General features: G+C 37.0%; 1 protein-coding gene across 2 annotated transcripts in view; it reads right to left on the bottom strand.

Moving 5' to 3' along the window:
* The window catches only part of PIAS1 (protein inhibitor of activated STAT 1), a 127,596-nt gene that overhangs the window by 41,117 nt on the left and 65,057 nt on the right, over positions 1 to 21,422 (bottom strand). For both annotated transcript variants that reach the window (XM_005893297.3, XM_070377340.1), the window contains exons 3-6: positions 8,269 to 8,353; positions 7,962 to 8,009; positions 3,996 to 4,086; positions 3,209 to 3,343 (exon numbers count right to left, since the gene is read on the bottom strand). In XM_005893297.3, the coding sequence (XP_005893359.1) occupies positions 3,209 to 3,343; positions 3,996 to 4,086; positions 7,962 to 8,009; positions 8,269 to 8,353 (359 nt within the window). The remainder of the gene's footprint in view (positions 1 to 3,208; positions 3,344 to 3,995; positions 4,087 to 7,961; positions 8,010 to 8,268; positions 8,354 to 21,422) is intronic.

The raw sequence follows: 21,422 nt of genomic DNA, 5'->3' as shown, positions 1-21,422 counted from the left end.
TAGAGCTTAACTCATCTCTCCAGTAACAATCTCACACACACACACACACACACACACACACACACACACACACACACACACACACACACACACACACACACATTCTTTTAGTCCACTAAATAAAGAAGCTGTCCCTCCTAGCTCCAATGAGTTACTGTGAAATTTACTATTGACTATTCTTTCTTCCTCTTGTATATTTAACTTCTTCCTCTCAAGATGATACTTGCCATCATCCTTTATACATGTTTAACACTCTCCCATTAAAGCAAATAAACAACTGTCATCTCACATTTCCCTCCAGCTTACCTGTAACTATCTCCAAATCCACACTTCTACAACTCACGATCTCCATGGCCTCCCTTACACCTGGTCACAATCTGGCTTCTCCCACTATCCGCCAGAGCAGCTTATGCTCTATTTTTAATCCAAAAGGTATTTTTTTAGACTTCAAAAAATACTTATTTCTCAACATCTGTTCAATACTGTTTATCATCTCCTCCTTTTTTGAAATTCTTCCCTTGGTTTCTCATATTCACCCTCAATTCTGTCACATCTCTGGTACTATTTCCCCATGCCCTCTTCAGGTTCATTCTCTTCTACCTGTATTAAATGTTATATAGTTCCTCAAGAATAAGTCTTCAATACTCTCTTCTTCTTACCTGATACATTTTCCCTGAACAAAGTCAGCCTGCTTTTATGGCTCCAATAATCACCAATATGCAGATAATGCTTTTTTTTTTCTTCTCTAGCCCAAACTCTTTTCTGAGCCCATATGCCCACCTATTCAGAGTATCTTAAAGGCATCTCAAACTCTAGCCATTCTTGCTCCTTTTCAGTTTCTTAAAAAAACTAGGCTCTGGGGTCAGGCCAGAAGAGTGGCTTAGGTGTTCTGCCCACCCCACTGGACGTGTTGAGTGCAGGGGGCATGCTCAGCACCCTGCTTCTGCTCGCAACACCCTGTTTTTGCTCCTGGTTCTTCAGAAGTGGCAGTGGGGTTTTTTTAGTCTTTTCATATCGTTTGTCCAGAATTTGCCCCAACTGCACATGTCCAACCCCTGAATTATACCCCTACCCTCACCCTGCGTAAGGTACAAACTTATCTCCCCTCAGGGAGACAGGAAACAAGGGAACCTGTTGTTTGTTCTTGCTCCTCCTTGCTGCAGCAGGGGACCCAATAAAGTCTTGCCTGAAAAGAAAAAAACAAGAACGAGGCTCACACCTGCCAGTGGGCTACTCTGAAGATCATTTGCTCTGAACCTTTCACCAAACTGATTCCTTCTACCCTTCTCTCAACTCTTAGCTCAGTCATTACATCCTCAGGGAAGCCCTGCCTGACCTCTCTCTAGTTCAAAGTGCCCTAATATACTCTAATATCATCATGCACCTCTTCTTTGTATTTCCTGTGACACCGTTCACATTTTTGTGTGTAAACTGGATTCTGGCTCCAAGTCAGGACTTTTTTTTCTCACTGTGTTACCGCCAGTTTTCAGTATAGTACATGGAATATAGCATACATTCTATAAATTTCAAATGAACTCGTGAATATACACAAACTCATATAAAATTGTAATAATCAAAAATATTCTAAAATTGTGCCAGAAAAAGAATGCTAGGCTAAAAAACAATACAGAAAAGTGAAAAAACACACACACTATAAATAAAAATCAAATATATAACAATGGTTACTTCAGAATTAGCATTTGTCTAGTTAATGGTGTTAGAACTGGCTATTTAAAAAATTAAATTTTTATTTCACACCACATGTAAATTTACAATGGATTAAATATGTAAAGATAAAACAAGAAATCTCAGAAGTCAAGAAAAAATATAAACAAATATTTACGTAAGATTGGGAAGGGAAGATAGACTAAATTCAACAGAGGCTGAGCAGAAACACTATAAAGAAATAAAACTATGCAACTAGAGATTATCATACTAAGGGAAGTAAGTCAAAAAGAAAGAATTGCCATATGGTATCATTTATATGTGGAATCTAAAATATGACACAAACCAACTTATCTATGAAACAAACAGAATCAAGGACATAGAAAATAAACTGGTGGTTGCCAAGGGGAAGGGAGATGGGAGAGGGTAGGAGCAGGAGTTTGGGATTCACAGATGCAAACTAGTATATACAGAATGGACAGACAATAAGATCCTACTGTATAGCACAGTGAACTATATTCAATAACCTGTGATAAGCCGCAATGGAGAAGAGCATGAATAAGAATGTAAATATATATATCTATATATAACTGAGTCACATATCCTTGATGTATAGCTGTAATTAACACAACACTGTAATTAAGTATACTTCGATAAAGAAGAAATTAAAAGAAAAAAAGAAACAAACTGGTTAAAATTTGGGTCCATAATAATTTAAATCTTCTACACATTAAGGAATCACATAAATGAAAAGGAATAAACTAGAAACAAACATTTGCAGCATGTGAAAGAAGGTTAAATCAGTAATGTAAGAACTCGTAAACAATAAAAATAAGAAAAACAATAGAGAAACATATTTATATATGTTTTAAATGTGAAAAATCACAAATTTGTTCAATCTCACTAACAATAAAAGGAGTACTAATTAAAGCAATCTAATACCACTATTTATCTATAAAAATTAGTAGAGATTTCAAAGAAGATAAAACTCAGTGTTATCAGTCAACAGGCATATGAAAAAAACCTGAAAGTCAGAGAATAAATCTTACATCTTTTGGTAAGGCAATCTGCCAGTGAACACAAAATTTCTCTAAATTCTGATGGTCTTTGATTCAGGAATTGCACTTCAGGGAATTTACTCTAAAGAAAGCACTATGTGTGTGCAAAGTCAGAGCTATTAGGACGGTCTTCAAAACGCTCTCTGAAGTAAAGAATCAAATAATGTTCAACAATAGGGAACGGGCTACACTATAGATACTCGTTTGGAATATGATGTAGACGTTTAAAATCATGCAGATGAACATGAAATGACATAGGAAGATGTTTATGAAAATACTTAGTGAGAGTTATCAAGTTATAAAACACTGAATATTGCAAGATCCCATTTTTAAAATGGGAACATGTTGAAAATTCATTGTGAGACAAAAATAAATCCTTTGGCAACTCATTTTATGCCCATTTTATTTATAGATAAGCACAAGTAGCCATGGAGATTAACCCTTCCTTATAAAACAAAACTCTGGAAGAAACAAAATTTACTCACTCTTCCAATTTCTGCAGTCCAAGAAACAACAATGGTGTTTGGTACAGTTGTAGACAATCGGACAAGTGAGGTGATATTAATTGGTCGGCTGGGTCGCTTTGGTTCCACACCATTTTTAGTAGGTGGAAGATAACCCTAAGGACGAAATATAACATTTCTATTTATTACTTCCACAACCATTTCAACTTCCATTCCTTAAAAAAAAAAACCTACAAACTACATATTAGAAAATATGAGTATTTTCACTTAAAAGTGGAGAAGCAAACACTTGTAAGAGTTTTCTGTATGTTTCTCTAAAATACCCTACAGTCTCATTATAGTAAGCCTGAGAAAAATATTGGTGATAGAACTTAAAAATCTATAAGAATTTAAGAATCAGGTTGAATTCATAAACAGCTTGGATAAACACATAAGGACTATTTTAAAGGTGAGCAACAATAGCACCCACTCCTTTGTTAAATGCACACCAGTCTTCAAATCTCCCATCTACCACAAGGTTTCAGACACAAGAATACATCTGAGATTTTGATGAAACTATCTCTTCATCCCAAAATTAAATAAAATACTAAAAGCTACCACACCCAACTCCAAGTCCTAGAGTGTCTCCATAGCTAATGTCACAGCTGTTAATTGTACATAGTTGGTACAAGTGTTTTAGTCAGTCACATGAATATACATCCAAAATAAAGATGTTTTCTTAATGAAAAACTATGATTAACAACAGCTGTGATGACTTATTTGCTAGCTATGCTGGCAACGCACTGGAAAAATAGCTTTTAGGACTTACTGGAAGGCTGCAAGGTTTTGTATTCACTTTCACACAAAGATTGGGTGGGAAGTGATCTTCTTGTGGACAACTGGTTTCTGATAAACAAAACCTAAACAATAAAGAACAACTTTAATTTCCTTTATTAAAAGATGATCTCATTGATATTTTTGTTTCATAACTAATCTAAAAGATGGTCAAACTTAACAGCAACAACTATTAAAACTAGACATTTCATATTATGAATAAATGCATTTAAATAGGATCAAAATAAATAATTTTGTCAATGTAGAGTTTCAGTAGTCACAACTACCAACCTGTAGTTGTCCTTATAACATCTCCAGTCATTTGTTCAAGCATGCTGGCGGGGGCAGGGGGGTTGAGGGGGGAGTGCTCTGGGGTTGAATACATTTAAGAAATTTTGGAAAGTAACATGGAACCTTATATTACCATATGTAAAACAGATAGCCAATGGGAATTTGCTGTATGACTCAGGGAACTCAAATCAGGGCTCTGTAACAACCTAGAGGGGAGGGGTGGGGAGGGGGCTCAGGAGGGAGGGGACATGTATATGCCTATGGATGATTCATGTTGATATTTGGCAGAAAACAATGAAATTCAGTAAAAGCAATCATTCTTCAATGAAAACAACTAAGTTTTCTCTATACAGAACATCTCAAAGCTAATAAGGACTGTAGCTTTTTAAGAAGAAAATATATGTGTGTGCGCTCAGTTGCGTCTGACTCTTTGCAACCCTATGGATGGTAGCCCGCCAGGCTCCTCTGTCCATGGGATTCTCCAGGCAAGAATACTGGAGTGGGTTGCCATTTTCTCCTCCAGGGATCTTCCCAATCCAGAGGTTGAAGCTGCATCTCCTGCACTGGCAGGCAGATTCTTTACCACTGTGCCACCTGCGAAGCCCAATATAATATATGGTATTTCCCAAATGTATTTGTCTATAAAACATTTTTTTGGTTCTCAGCAGAATATACTGAAAAATGCTAAAAGTCAAGCTCCAGGATCAAGTTTTGTCCACCAAGTTCAAGTATTCCATTAGTTTCTGAAAACTGAAGATGTTGAATAATAATAATATTTGTATTATATCCACATGTGCTTAGAATACTATTTAGAAACTCACAAAAACATTTATTTCTAAATTAAATGTGCAATCTTTCAGGAAAAACCAAGACAGCTACATAATTTGTACACTCTCAATCTTTTCATTCTATTTTTTTTTAATTTGGCTGCACCAGGTCTTAGTTGTGGTATGTGGGACCTAGTTCCCTGACCAGGTACTGAACTGGGCCCTCTGCATTGGGAGCACAAAGGCTTAGCCCCAGGACCACCAGGGAAGTTCCTTACTCTATTCATTCTTACATAGATTGAGAAATAAATTAATCTGCTATTTAAGACAACGATTCTCAATTACTTCCTTGTTCCCAATATAGAGCTAAGGTTCACGCCACCTTTACAGAATGTTCCCAGAACTTTTTGGTTTATATGTTAAGTATGCTATCTCTGAATTCTGTGAAATATTCATTGTTTTTACACAAGTTTTTAAACAAGAAGCACAAGTATCTTCTCTCAATATCCTGATCTGCCTGCAACGGAATCTGTGTGAGGGAAGGTCCACAAATGGGACAATTTTCTATGTAAAATTTTATGGGTACATATATGGTCATCTTTAAGCAGGGACAATCTATAGTTTCCATTACATTCTCAAAGAGGTTAGAGAGTCATAGAAAGGTTTAGAATTACTAACCTGCGAAGATTTTCTCAAAATATACTTAGCACACAGATATCTACACCCACAAGATCATCTCTAGCCCCAGCAGAACCTTCTATGATAGGCCAGTTCTTTACTTAGCAAAAGTAAGAGGATGCTCTAGTTTCAAACCAATTATGCCAGTGTCGTGGGAGATTAGAAACATGGACCTGGCTGCCTGAAGCTGCCGAAAAACAGAATTCATGTGACAAGCTGACTCCTATTCAACTAAGTAAAAAGTGAACATCTAATAAATCATTCTTACAAACCAAAGGTTTTTTTAAAAAAGGAACAATAGCACAAAGTTTCTATACAGATGTTTATGGGGGTGGAGAGGGGAAACAGATAAATGAAAACAGATTAGGAATCTAATAGAGAAAATACTGATCTTAATTCTGACCAAACTGTTTTTCATGTTTTAGATAAAGACTTATAATTAGGATAGTAGATGGTATATGCTCCAAACTTAATAACCTGGGATTGCTGTGGGGGATGGGCAATGTGGGGATGAAAACAGTTTAGCAAAACACAAATAATCATCTAATAATTCCCAAATATAAACAAAATATATACAATATTTAATATAAACAATCTAGCAAAACACAATTGTATATATTAAACATAATTATATATATTAAATATGTATATATTAAATATATACAATATATTTAATATAAACAATTTAGCAAAACACAAAGAACCACCTAATAATTCCCAAATATATACAAAATATAATACAAAATATATACAAAATATAGTACAAAATGGTTCTTTTCCCATTAAGTTTCGGATATAATCTGAATTTAAAATAGCTAAGCCCCTCCAGTATTCTTGTGCTTCCCTGGTCGTTCAGACAGTAAAGATTCTGCCTGCAATGCAGGACATCTGGGTTTGATCCCTGGATTGGAAAGATCCCCTGGAGAAGGGAATGGCTACCCACTCCAGTATCCTTGCCTGGAGAATTCTATGGACAGAGGAGCCTGGCAGGCTACAGTCCATGGGGTCTCAAAGAGTTGGACACGACTGAGCAACTTTCACTTTACAAGCCATTTTTAACCATCACGATTCCCTTAGAATCTCTGAACTGATCTTAGAAAGAAAGAAAACCTTCCTATGGAATGAGATCAATGCCTCCTGCTGCTTTAAAGAATGTATGGACGGTAATGCTAAGGATAGCAGGTGGATCTTCTGTTCTAGAACTATGGTTTGCAAATTCAGTCTTGGGATAGTCTCCTCAAACGAAAACTAACCCAGAAGTCAAACATGTAAAAACAGGTCAAAGCAGCACTACTTTGGTTCAGAGTGTGTATATGTGTGTGTGTCAGGTAGGAGAGTTGGGGTGGGGTAGAAGGTGGAATGATAGCCAGAGGGAAGCCAAATGGTGGCTTCAAGCAACAGTCTGAAAACCACTGTTTTAAAAGACAAAGTCACATAGCAGTATGAACAAAATGTAAATTGAGGCAGGAAGTAAAAAATATCACAGCAATATGTAATTATTTACGAAGGCGCTGAATTTTAGCCCTTCAGTCAGTCATTATCATCATCTGCCTGACAGAGGATAAAGCGCCTTCACACAGAAACACCTTTGTCAGTACCTTCCAAAACCAAGACCTTACCTCTCCTCTGCTTTCTCAGTTTTCATCACACTACTTCTAAGTCTAGATCAGACGTTTTCACATTATTCTGTGAAGAACTGAGCTGGTTCTTTAATCTCTTTTCTGATCTCTTAGTACGTTTATAATCTATACATACAACTTAGTATTTGATTTTGAGACTGGGCTATGTGTTTGACTTATCCTTCTTACTTTATATGGAAAATAGCTTCCGGAGGAAAACAATTGTCTTTCTATCTCTATCGCAACAAGAACAGTGTGGGGCACTTAAGTCTACACTACAATAGTCACTGAGTAAAAAGAACAGCATAAGATGGTTTATGTAAGCAATGAGAGACATTAACATAAAAGATGTGTTAGATACTCTTAGAAGAAATGGGCTAAGAAAAGAAATTGAATATGGGACAGTACCACGTTGGAAAATTCTCATTTTGCTTTTCAAATTTATCAAAAGATGTCTCACACAGAATCTAAATTAGAGAGTATTTAAAAGTTAATGGTTTACATATAGGACACAGAAAATACTTACTGAAAATTAGAAAGATTTTAGAAATCTTTAAGAAATATTGATTTTTAAACTTTGAATATATACTGTAGTCAATACTTTACCTTAACTGGACCTGCACTGTGAAGTCACATTTGGTCCCAGAAATATCCCTAGAAAAGACATGGTAAGAACTAAAATTATTTTAAAGACATCCACAGGAAAGCTGATTCAAAGACACGGCTAACTCCAGAACGTATATCAGAAATAGTAAGAGTTCTTATGGTAAGTAACATTCTAATGATATTTTCAGTACTAATACTTGCATGACAATAATACTCACCCCTGAATATACTGTTTCAAAAAGTCACTTATTATAGACAAAACTGGATGCAAAGGTCAAACTGCAAGTTACACTCAGAGACAACTTACATGGAACTACTGATCTGCTGCACTTGTTGTGGCGTCAATGCAAATGCAAAACAGGTTTCTCGAAAGCGCTGACTGTTGTCTGATGCTAAAGAAGAAAAGAATTATATTTTTTAATTACCTTCAAATTCTCAATATAGTACACAATAGCAAACAAAACAAAAAACTTCAACCATTCACATGCCTTTAATTAACTAGGATGAATGCTAGCGTTTAGATAACAAGTCAATTATGGCATTTGAAAATTAAGACATGTGCTACATGTCTAATCATAGACGTCTGCATCTAAAAAGGACATGTATAAAAACACGCTGATATTAATTTTATTTAAAATAATACAAAGCCATTTAAAGATATAAATGAGCTAAGTAACAAACATATTATTTTTGAGCTAAGTAACAAACGTATACATACACCTTGAGATCTGCCCAGGTAAGATGACAGTTGGACTTGAAGGCAAATTAAGAATTTTATCACCCCCCACCTAACTATACCACTAAATTTTTATAAAATAAATAACATATATAATTTGCCCTATCCTTAGATGAACAGACCTCAAAATTCGCCTGTGGTTACTATCTCAAAAAAGGAAAGGAGTTACACGAAGAAGGGAAAGAAGAGAATAGAGAGAAGAGGAAGGAAGGCGAGGTGGGGAAAGAAAAGAATATATTTTGATATCAGTGGTAAATATCTTTCTTGTTTGCTATATTTCTGCACAAAGAAGCACTAAATGATCGCTGAATGAAGTAAAGACTGAAAATGAAGGAATAGCAAATTAAATTATTTAAACCGTCCTTTTCCAGGATAATTTTCTAGAACAAATGGATCACTTTTCATACCAAAGAACTCCCAGCCTGCGGGCCACTTAAACTGGTGCAGAAAAAGTAGCTGAAGTTGGCCATTTCTTACCTGCAAGCAACACTTCCTCCAAAACTACCATGCACAAATGTCCAAAAAAGCTGTACAAATGAATGAGAAAGGAATCCAAAAGAGTACTGTTGGATCTACAATTTCAAGTCAATGACCAACCTAGATAGCATATTCAAAAGCAGAGACATTACTTTGCCAACAAAGGTCCGTCTAGTCAAGGCTATGGTTTTTCCAGTGGTCATGTATGGATGTGAGAGTTGGACTGTGAAGAAAGCTGAGCGCCGAAGAATTGATGCTTTTGAACTGTGGTGTTGGAGAAGACACTTGAGAGTCCCTTGGACTGCAAGGAGATCCAACCAGTCCATTCTAAAGGATATCTGTCCTGGGTGTTCTTTGGAAGGAATGATGCTGAAGCTGAAACTCCAGTACTTTGGCCACCTCATGCAAAGAGTTGACTCATTGGAAAAGACTCTGATGCTGGGAGGGATTGGGGGCAGGAGGAGAAGGCGACGACAAAGGATGAGATGGCTGGATGGCATCACTGACTCGATGGACGTGAGTCTGAGTGAACTCCGGGAGTTGGTGATGGACAGGGAGGCCTGGCGTGCTGCAATTCATGGGGTCGCAAAGAGTTGGACATGACTAAGTGACTGAATTGAACTGAACTGAACTGACCGGAACTGAACTGACAGGAGTATCTCTTCCAAGCCTACATTTGTATTTCTGCTTTCTGTGATCTGGGAAAGCTTCTTAAAAATTAATTTAATTATTTTCATCAGAGGCTAATTACTTTAAAATATTGTAGTGGTTTTTGCCATACATTGACATGAATCAGCCACGGGTGTACATTTGTCCTCCATCCTGAACCCCTATCCCACCTCCCTCCCCATCCCATCCCTCTGGGTTATCCCAGTGCACCGGCCCTGAGCGCCCTGTCTCATGCATTGAATCTGGACTGGCAATCTATTTCACACTTAGTAATATACATGTTTCAATGCTATTCTCTCAAATCATTACCCCCCTCACCTTCTCCCACAGAGTCCAGAAGTTTGTTCTTTACATTTGTGTCTCTTGGTGTTGCGTGTATAGGGTCATCATCACCATCTTTCTAAATTCCATATATATGCGTTAGTATACGGTATTGGTGTTTCTCTGACTTACTTCACTCTGTATAATAGGCTCCAGTTTCATCCACCTCATTAGAACTGATTCAAATGTATTCTTTTTAGTAGCTGATTAATATTCCATTGCGTATATGTACCACACCTTTCTTATCCATTCATCCATCGATGGACATCTAGGTTGCTTCCATGTCCTGGCTATTGTAAACAGTGCTGCGATGAACACTGAAAGAGAACACGTGTCTCTTTCAATTCTGGTTTCCTCAGTGTGTATGCCCAGCAGTGGCGTTGCTGGGTTGTATAGCAGTTCTGTTTCCAGTTTTTTAAGGAATCTCCACACTGTTCTCCATATTGGCTGTACTAGTTTGCATTCCCACCAACAGTGTAAGAGGGTTCCCTTTTCACCACACCCTCTCCAGCATTTATTGCTTGTAGACTTTTGGGTAGCAGCCATTCTGACCGGCGTGAGATGGCACCTCATTGTGGTTTTGATTTGCATTTCTCTGATAATGAGTGATGTTGAGCATCTTTTCATGTGTTTGTTAGCCATCTACATGTCTTCTTTGGAGAAATGTCTGTTTAGTTCTTTGGCCCATTTTTTGATTGGGTCATTTATTTTTCTGGAGTTGAGCTGCATGAGCTACTTGTATATTTTTGAGATTAACTCTTTATCCGTTGCTTCATTTGCTATTATTTTCTCCCATTCTGAAGGCTGTCTTTTCACCTTGCTTATAGTTTCCTTTGTTGTGCAAACGCTTTTAAGTTTAATTAGGTCCCATTTGTTTATTTTTGCTTTTATTTCCATTACTCTGAGAGGTGGGTCATAGAGGATCCTGCTGTGATTTATGTCAGGGAGTGTTTTGCCTATGTTGGGAAAGTTTTTTCTTAAAGACTCTATCCCCAAGAAACAGTTAAGATAATCAGAAAGCTATCTTAATCATGAAATATCAACTTGGCAAAAAGCAGATAACCAAGGACCAGAATGTAGAAAAGCAAACAGTTTCCTCTTTCAGGCAATGAAAGTAACTTCTTTGTTTCTGACTTAGGATATGTCTCTCTCAAAATTTTAGTCCAGTAGGCTTAGCCTGATTTAGATTTCTGGCTCTGTTGTAAAACAGTACTAAAATAAGTTTCCAAGTATCAAAAATAATATTCTCTAGGCAAAATTTCAGATTCTTTTAGAATATATGAGTACAGTAAGTTTTGGACACATACACACACAGACTTAGAAAAGATATAACTAAAATAACGAGGTTGCTTTTTGAGCCACACGTAGAAATCAGATTTATTACTTAATAGTAACCCCTTTATATCCTCTTTTATATATATTAATAGTAGACTGGACTGTTCACAGGATTATTACTGGTTACCTGGAAAACCATATTTCATACTATTTGATTTTCAGGTTTAATTTTGTTATGAATGCCAGTGAATTTAGTTTTGGTCTTAGGTAACAGACCATTTAAAATTTTTTCTAAAAGTTAATTAAGCTATCATTATTCCTTTCAGAAAAATTCAGGCCAAACAGAAGCATGGAATCTTATACTGAAAAGTAAGCCTTACAAATCATCCAAAACAATGACCTCCAATGTTGAGGATAAGCATCTAAGAGATGCTTAGATTTTCCATAAAATCTAATTCACAAAAATACCTAAAATTTTATGTCAAATCTTGTATGGCACATGCTAAATTATTTTTCTGAAAGGGTACAAATGATCAAATGAGCTTGCAGACCACTGATCTAAATTCAAATTCAGGAATTCAACATTCCTTTCAATTCTTCCATTTATATACTTTGAAACATTTTAGAGATGAAGGAAGAGTGGTCATTACCTTGTCAGACAGAAGATGACTAGTGATGTACAGTGTAATTGTAAGAAAGCTTGCAGCCCAACAGAGTAGCAAGTATAGTGGGAGAGAGATGAGATCACACAGACGTGGATTTGAAACAGGTTTTACCACTTATTTGCCATATGACCTTAGGTACTGTTTTCCCCAATACTTAACATACACAAACACAAAAACCCTCATAGGATTATTTAAATATAAATGAGGTAAGATATTTTAAAAGCATGAATTTCCTTTTCTGTCTCCCTTTCTCCTTATGACCTTGCTGCTGCTGCTAAGTCACTTCAGTCGTGTCCAACTCTGTGTGACCCCATAGACGGCAGCCCACCAGGCTCCCCCGTCCCTGGGATTCTCCAGGCAAGAACACTGGAGTGGGTTGCCATTTCCTTTTCCAATGCATGAAAGTGAAAAGTGAAAGTGAAGTCGCTCAGCCGTGTCCGACTCCCAGCGACCCCAAGGACTGCAGCCCACCAGGCTCCTCCATCCATGGGATTCTCCAGGCAAGAGCACGGGAGTGGGGTGCCTTATGACCTTACACTGAATCAAAACATAATGCTCTAACTCCTACCCATTGATGTCATGTAGTATAGCCCGTTATAGCCACTCTTCAAATATTTTAGACAGCATTAATGTGCCCCACTCTCTCCATTGACTATTTCCACTGCATTTCAGACAGGATTTCAGAATTACTCACCATTCTGATCTTTCTCCTCCAGACATACACCAGACTATCACACTTTGAAAGTAACAGCACTGAACACACTCTTTGTCATAGCATATATTATTTTTCCCAAATATTTGCTGCCCCTCTGTGCTGACCCATTCCCCAAAGGAGGATTATGACACAGTGTCACTGTTGCCTTGGTCAATGAAATATGACTGGAAGTGTACCACTTCAGAGCAGACCTTTAAGACCTGTCCTTGGGTTTCAACATCTTTCCTTCTAGTCTACCTTGATTCTAAAGTGGAGAGAACTAGAGCAGAGCCACAATCAATTCACAGATAATAAGTAGCCTAAGTGAAAAATAACTCTTCATTGTTTGCCATTGAAATTTATGATTGCTTTTAAGCTGACTGACATTATTCCAGATGTCACATGACAAGAACAATATTTCTATCAACAACTGCAATATACTATTACTAATCCACACAACAACCATAAACAACTATTTCCTCAGATTTAGAAATTGAGGTTCTAAGTAGTTATGTAACTGTCAAGGCCTCATACTAGGTAAGTAGAACCCAAATTAGAACTCAGATCTACACATTTCCAAAGCCCATGCTCTTCTCATAACATAGGACTATTAGCTTCCCTGATCAAAGTGTTGTACTTCTATTAAGTACAGACTAGCATTATATTTGCTTGCCTGGAGAATCCCGGGGACGGGGGAGCCTGGTGGGCTGCCGTTTATGGGGTCGCACAGAGTCGGACACGACTGAAGCGACTTAGCAGCAGCAGCAGCAGCAGCATTATATTTGCTTGCCTGGAGAATCCCAGGGACGGGCGAGCCTGGTGGGCTGCCGTTTATGGGGTCGCACAGAGTCAGACACTACTGAAGAGACTTAGCAGCAGCAGCAGCATTATATTTGATCACAGGAAACAGGAAAAGAGTGTCCCACTATACCCTCATCATAACTGCTTGTCATTTCTACATATTTCTTACCAATTAAATTATCCACATAATTTGAAAGCTTGCTTTAAAAAAATTACTCTTATCACATTTTCAATTATAATCTCTATTACCATATTTAATTATTGCATTGTATTCTATCTATGGGATATATGAAAATTGTAATTACTCCTTTGATTAGCCATTTAGGTTTTCTAAGTTTTCATTATTTGAAAACAACTCTGTATACAGGATTTACATGTTTGCTTTTTGGAAAGGGGGGTGTAGTAATTATTTTCTTTGGATCAATTCCCAGATGTGGGTTTTCTGGGTCAAAAAGTATTGAGATCTTTTAAAATGAATTTTATCACAAAAGTGGTTTTCAAACACTTGTAACACTATATATATATATATATATATAAAAACCATTACCAATTTGTGCATCTACTTATTATGCTTTTACTCTGGCCTGCCTGGGAGTTGCTGTTAATTTAATGGGTAGGTCTGTGTAACTCCTTAGTAGTTTAAATTGTATCGAAAAATTTTTTCCTGTTTTCAACTTCCTATTTAGTTAATTGCCCAATCTTGTCCTATGCCCATTTTTACATTTGCATAGAGTTTCATACATAAAAAAAAATATTAACCTTGGAAATTTGCTGAAAATACTTCCCCTGGTCTGTTACATTTTTTCATTTTGGCAATATTATTGGATAATTCAAAGTTAAGTTTTATGTAGTCTTATCTGTCAATCACTTCCTTTGTTAATTTGTATTGTTTCCCTCCTTAGGTTCATTCAGTACACAATTCATTTCTTTGGCTTGTTGTTTCCATGTAATTATAAATCCATCTGGAACATATTTTAATATGTGATTTTTTTTTAATATAAATTTTTATTTCTCCTATTTGCTTAGTTATACTAACACTATTTATTAAATAATCTTTCTTCCTTATGGATATGTGTGCTTCCTTTATCATATTAAATCCTTATATCCAACACGTTCCATTTCCAGGCTATTTTCTCATTGGTCTTCTTTATCCTGGTGCTGGCACCCTATTTTTTAAACTGTTACAGTTTCACTATATTTTGATGTCTTCTATTAGGTTTCTCTCCATTTATTCTTTTTTTCAGAACTTTAACATCAACTCAAATGTTTTATCAAGATGAACTTCTGAATCCTTTTGTCATGATTCTCAAAGTTCAATGGTATTTTGAGTAAAATTATACCCATGACTTATTTTAAGAGCTGATATCTTTATATCTTTAATCTTTCTATGCTGGAGTACTGTACCTGTGTCCATTTATTCATATCCTTAAGGTTTTACCATTTTTATCATGGGATTCCCAGGTGGCTCAGTGGTAAAGAATCTGCCTGCCAATGCAGGAGATACAGGTTCAGTCCCTGGGTCAATAAGATCCCCTGGAGGAGGAATGGCAACCCACTCCAGTATTATTACTGGGAAAATCCCAAGGACAGAGAAATCTGGTGGGCTACAGTCCATGGGGTCACTAAGAGTCAGACACAACTGAGCACACAAGAATGCATTTTTATCATAAAAATTAGTCACAGAGTTTCCGTTAAGATTATTCTTACACAAACTATCAATCAATAGGAGAATGACTAAGCATTCATATAACAGAACATTCTGTAACAAAAAAAAGAAAAGAAAAATCAACACCAGAAGCTAGTTTCTTTTGAAGATCAATAAAACTGATAAACCTCTAGCAATACTAAGGAAAAGAAGACACAAATAAGAGTAAGAAACACGAAGTGACATCACTACAGAGTCTATAGATAATAAAAGCATATAAAAGAATATCATGAACACCTTTCAGACTTGAACTGACAACTTTAAAACTCTTGCCCCTAAATTAAAAAGAGAATATTTCTCAACTCATTCCATGAAGAGAGTAGTACTACAGTACCAAAACAAGACAAATACATTGAAAGAAAACTACCATTGTTACTTCTCATGAACATAAATACAAACATTCTTGACGCAACTTTAGCAAATCCAATCCAATTATATTAAAGTTAAAAAAAATGACTATATGACTATAAAAAATGACTATACTATATGACTATATTTTAAAAAGGGTAATATATCATAACCAACAGAGACGTATCCCAAGAATGCAGGGTTGGTTCAACATTCAAGTCACTAGGTTAACAAACTAAGGAAGAAACAACATATTATCATTTCAATAGATCTAGAAAAAGCATCTGACAAAAATTCAACATTCTTGATTTTTAAAAAAAGCTCTCAGCAAAGCAGGTATAAATGTGAACTTTCTCATCCCAATAAATGATTTCTATGAAAAATCTATAGTCAACATTATACTTAAAGATGAAAGACTAAAGAATTAGAAACAAGGCAGTGATATCCATTTATCATTTCTATTCAACAATGTACTGGCAATTCTTATCAGTGCAATAAAGCAAGAAAAAGAAATAAAAAACATCAGGATTGGAAAGTAACTAAAATCATCTATCCACAGACAATATGATGATCTATGTAGAAAATCTCATAGAAAGGTATTAGAATAAGTGAGTTCAGTAAGGTAACAATAAAATATAAAATCTGTGTTATTTCTGTAAATTAGCAGCAAACAGTAAGAAATTGAAATTTTAAAAACACATTTACAGTAGCATCCCCTCAAAATGAAATATTTAGGGATAAATCCAACAAAAGAGGCACTAGACCTGTGCAGTGAAAAATGCTAAATAATGCTCAGAAAAATTAAGGACCAAAATAAATGAAGAGACAGTGTTTATGGATCAGAAGACTCAATGCTGCTAAGATACCAGTTGTTTCAAACTGATCTACAGATTCAATGTAATCTAATCAAAATCCTAGCTAGTTTTTGCTGTTTTTTTCCTTTTAAAGAAATTGACAAGGTGCTTCTAAACTTCACATGGAAATGCAAAGTACCTAGAAGAAATTAAAACAACTCTGAAAAAGAACAAAACTAGAGAGCTAAGCGGAGAAGGCAATGGCAGCCCACTCCAGTACTCTTGCCTGGAAAATCCCATGGACAGAGGAGCCTGGTAGGCTGCAGTCCATGGGGTCGCTAAGAGTCAGACATGACTGGGAGACTTCACTTTCTCTTTTCACTTTGATGCACTGAAGAAGGAAATGGCAACCCACTCCAGTGTTCTTGCCTGGAGAATCCCAGGGACAGCGGAGCCTAGTGGGCTGCCGTCTATGGGGTCACACAGAGTCGGACACGACTGAAGCGACTTAGCAGCAGCAGCAGAGGGCTAACACCACTTGATTTCAAAACTTATCATAAAGGTACAGTAACAAAGACACTGTGATGCTGGTGTCAAGATAAAAAAAAAATAGATCTATGGAGCAGAGTAGAGAATCTTGAAATATACCCACATATATGTGAACAACTGATTTTTGACAAAGGCACAAAGGCAACTTAGTTGAAAAAGAATAGTCTTTTCAATGAATGGTGTCAGAACAACTGGATAACCATATGCAGTGGGGGGAAAAGTGCTTTGAATCATACAGTACACCATATGTAAAAATTAACACAAAGTAGATCATAAGTAACAACAGAGAAAATGGTAGAGCAGGAAGCTTCAGGAGTTATTCCCTCCTCCAAAACAACCATTAAGCTGGAGAAATTTCTTAAAAAGATCAGAATTAATGATTTCAGAACTTTAAACCTGATCAGACACTTCACAGCAACCAGGAGGAATGCTTGATGAAGAGTCTGTCGAATATGCTGAGAGGGCTATGTGAGAGACCTAGCAATCATCCCCTATTCCTCCGCCCTACTATAGCTGTAGGGACTGTGACCTGCCATCTACTACAAGACTTAAAGAGGTGTACACACTTTACACACCTTAGGAGGGGGCAGGGTGAGAGGGTTATTGGCTATTTGTAGAAATCTGTCAGATCACAGGCTGACTGAAGAGAAATGGCAGAGAAACTTCACAGACCACACAAAAGGAATGCAGCTAGCTCCAGCTTATCCCTGAGGGTCACTAAGTTGCTGACAACCTCTTTGAACTCTGCGTCCACCTTCTCAAATCCATGAAAATCATGAACAAACTGTGGGAAAAGGTTCTTCCAAACTCCATTCATGATGACAGCTGAAACCTCAGGCCGAGCAAAGTAAATGGTATTTAAGGCCTTGTAGATGTTACAGTCCTTCCAAAATTGTTGCGAGACTGTTCCTGATTCATCACTCGCCTTTACTGCCTGACGAAAAGTGTGACACAATGGTCGCTCTAAGTCCCTGGTCCATGCGTAGTATCTGGTGGCAGATGCACTACTTTGACGTTGGCATGAAAGTTGTCCATGAACAGGGCCTGGAGCACTGTTGAACAGCAAAAGAATTCTGAATGGGACATCCTTCTGCAGGCAATATTTCTCTACCTCCAGGATAAAGTGGTAGAAAAACCAGTCCTGGAAAATGGCCTGTGCACCCAGGCTTTGGGGTTACTCTTTCATACAACAGGAAGAGAGTCCTTGGCTATGCTTTTAAGGGTTCCTGGGTTCTCTGAACAATAAACCAAGAAAGGCTTCAGCTTCACATAGCTGGAACCACTGCCACCAAACAAGAATTAGCCTAATGGCAACCCACTCCAGTGTTCTTGCCTGGAGAATCCCAGGGACAGCGGAGCCTGGTGGGCTGCCATCTATGGGGTCGCACAGAGTCAGACACGACTGAAGCGACTTAGCATTGCTGCTGTATAGCATGGCATCAACTTTTCCTACTTACTGATGTAACTTTGGTCTGGATCCTCTTCCAGTATAGTCCTGTCTCATCCACATAAAAAGACCTGCTCAGGTAAATACTCGCCTTCATCAATAATAGCTTTTAGAATTTCAGGAAATTCCCAGGCAGCTACTGTATCTGCAATGGCTGCCTCGCCACTTACTTTTACGTTGTGAAGGCTGGCTCTAGCCTTGAACTGGTGAAATCAGCCATGTTGTTCAGTTGGTAAGTCATGTCTGAATCTTTGCAACCCCATGGACTGCAGCACACCAGGGTTCCCTGTCTTTCCCAGCCATGGATGGCATTAAGAGATGCACCCTCTGATTTCTCACCATGTTTTTACTTCAAGTCTTCATAAAGACTTTGAGCTTTCATTAAGTCAGCATTAAGCTGAGCTGAAACTCAGTGCTGAGGCTGATCTTGCATTCACACACTGAGAAGTTTCTCTCTCTCCTCCATTGCTTTTCCACACTTCTTCAATATTATTGTCAACTATCACCAGCACAGCAGACTTCACATGTTCCATGATCTTCTCCATGTTCTTTAGAATTGGGCCTATGCTTGAATGATTCATGTTATAGGAACAAGCGACATCTACCATCTTTTCACCTCATTGCACTCTCAATTATTTTCATTTTTGTTTCCCTTGTTATCACTTGGTACTTCCGAGCAGTAACAGCTACATCACCACTGCTTTTACACTTGCTTCTGGACATCCTGGGCTTGATATAAAGATACGTACTACTGTATTCTACACAGTAAAGTACATAAAAACACAACAATTTGTAGAGGAAGCATGCACTTGACAATGTATGCCAGACACGTGAACCAACTTACGTGACTGGACATGCAAACGTACATTCGCATCTTTGAAAGTTCACAACTTGAAGGTTCATATGTAGGGGACTTACTGTACACAAAACCAGAACCACTTCAAACTGACCAGGATGGCTATCATTAAAAACAAAACAGAAAACAACAAGAGTTGGTGAGGATACAGAAAAACTGGAACTCCTCATACACTGATGCAGATGCTGTGGAAAACAATTTGGCAGCTCCCCCAAGAGTAAAACACAGAATTATCATTAAGACTCAGTAACTCCACTTTTAGGTATATACTACAGCAAAGAAATGAAAGCAAGGACTCAGACACCCAAATGCCAGTGTCCACGACAGCTTTATTCACAATAGCCATAAGGTAAAAACGGTGTCCATCAACATGAATGGATAAACAAAATGTGGTTTATCTATACCACAGAATATATTATTCAGCCATTAAAAGGATAAACTTGTGACACATGCTACCACATGGACAAACCTTGAAAATAGAAGTTGAAATAAGGCAGACAGAAAAGGGTAGATATTACATGATTCCACTTATGTATCTAGATTAGGCAAATTCACAGAGACCCAAAGTAGATTAGGGGTTCCTAGTGGCTGTAGGGAAGGAGGAATGGGAAATTACTGCTCAATGACTACAAAATTACTGCTTAGGGTGATATAAATTTGGAAATGTAGTTATAATCATTGAACAACATCATAAATATAATGAAACACACTGAATTATATACTTTAAAAGGGATAAAACGACAAATTTAGTTTATATTATATATATTGTGTGTGCTCAGTTGTGTCCGAATCTTGGTGACCCCATGTACTGCAGTCCACCAGCCTCCTACGTCCATGGAATTTTCCAGGCGAGAATATTGGAATGGGTTGCTATTTCCTATTCCAGGGGATCATCCTGACCCAGGGATCCAACCTGTGTCTCTTGTGTCTCCTGAATTGGCAGGTGGATTTCTTTACCTCTGTGCCACCTGGGAAGGCCGTATATTATTACAATAAAAAGATTAATAGGTCCTAGACCTAAATGAAAAACCTAAAACTACAAAATATCTAGAAGAACACATAAAAAAAAATTCTTTGCGATCTTGGATTAGGTAAAGACTTCTATTTTTTAAAATGTATTTTATTGTAGTTGATTTACATGTTGTTTCAATTTTGGCTGTACAGCAAAATGACTTAGTTATACATATATGTACATTTTTTTCATATTCTTTTCCCTTATGGTTTATCACAGGACACTTTATTCCCTGTGTTATTCAGTAAGACCTTTTTGTAAGCCATTCTATGTATAATAGTTTGCAGCTGCTAATCCCAAACTCCCAGTCCAGGGGTAAGTTGAGGGTACAGATTTCTTTAGAGATACAATCCCAAAGCACAATGCTTTTTTTAATTGATGAACTGAACTTCATAAAAATTAAGAACTTATGCTCTTAGAAAGACACTGTTAAAAAAAAAAATGAAAAGAGAAGCCACAGACTGGGAGAAAATATTTAAAACTCACATATCCACTAAGACTTGCAGCCAGAATATATAAAGAACTCTACATAAAGTCACCAACAAAAAAGCAAACAACCTAACAAAATTTACAATGTGCAACAGATCTAAACAGACGCCTCACCAAAGAAGATAAATATATGGATGACAAAAAAGTACATTAAAAGATGTTCAACATCCTTAGTCTGTGGGAAATGCAAATTAAAACCACAAAGAGACACACACCTGCTAGAATGTCTAACAATCTTTAAAATGATAACATCAAGTGTTGACAAGGATGGAGAGCAACTGCAAAGTTCATATGCTGTAGGTGAGAATGTAAAATGACCTAATACTTAAAAAAAGTTGAGCAGTTGCTTACTAAGTTAAACCTGTATCCACTGACCCACTCGTTCCATTCCTAAGTAATTTATCCAAGAAAAATATAAGCATATAATCATTTGAGCCCAAATTCTGAGCCCAGATTTTTATAGCAGCTTTGTTCTCATCAGCCAAAAACTGGAAACAACTCAAATATCTATCAACGGGTGAATGAATAGTGTTATATCCACACTGAAATACCACTCAGCAATAAAAAGCAATAAACTATAAATACAACATAGATAAACCTTAGAATATAATCTTGAATAAGAA

The sequence above is a fragment of the Bos mutus genome, chromosome 10 (assembly GCF_027580195.1).
Source record: "Bos mutus isolate GX-2022 chromosome 10, NWIPB_WYAK_1.1, whole genome shotgun sequence".
NCBI classification, from domain to species: Eukaryota; Metazoa; Chordata; class Mammalia; order Artiodactyla; family Bovidae; genus Bos; species Bos mutus.
Note: the sequence above shows the minus strand (reverse complement) of the source record. Positions and strands in the feature narration are given on the sequence as shown.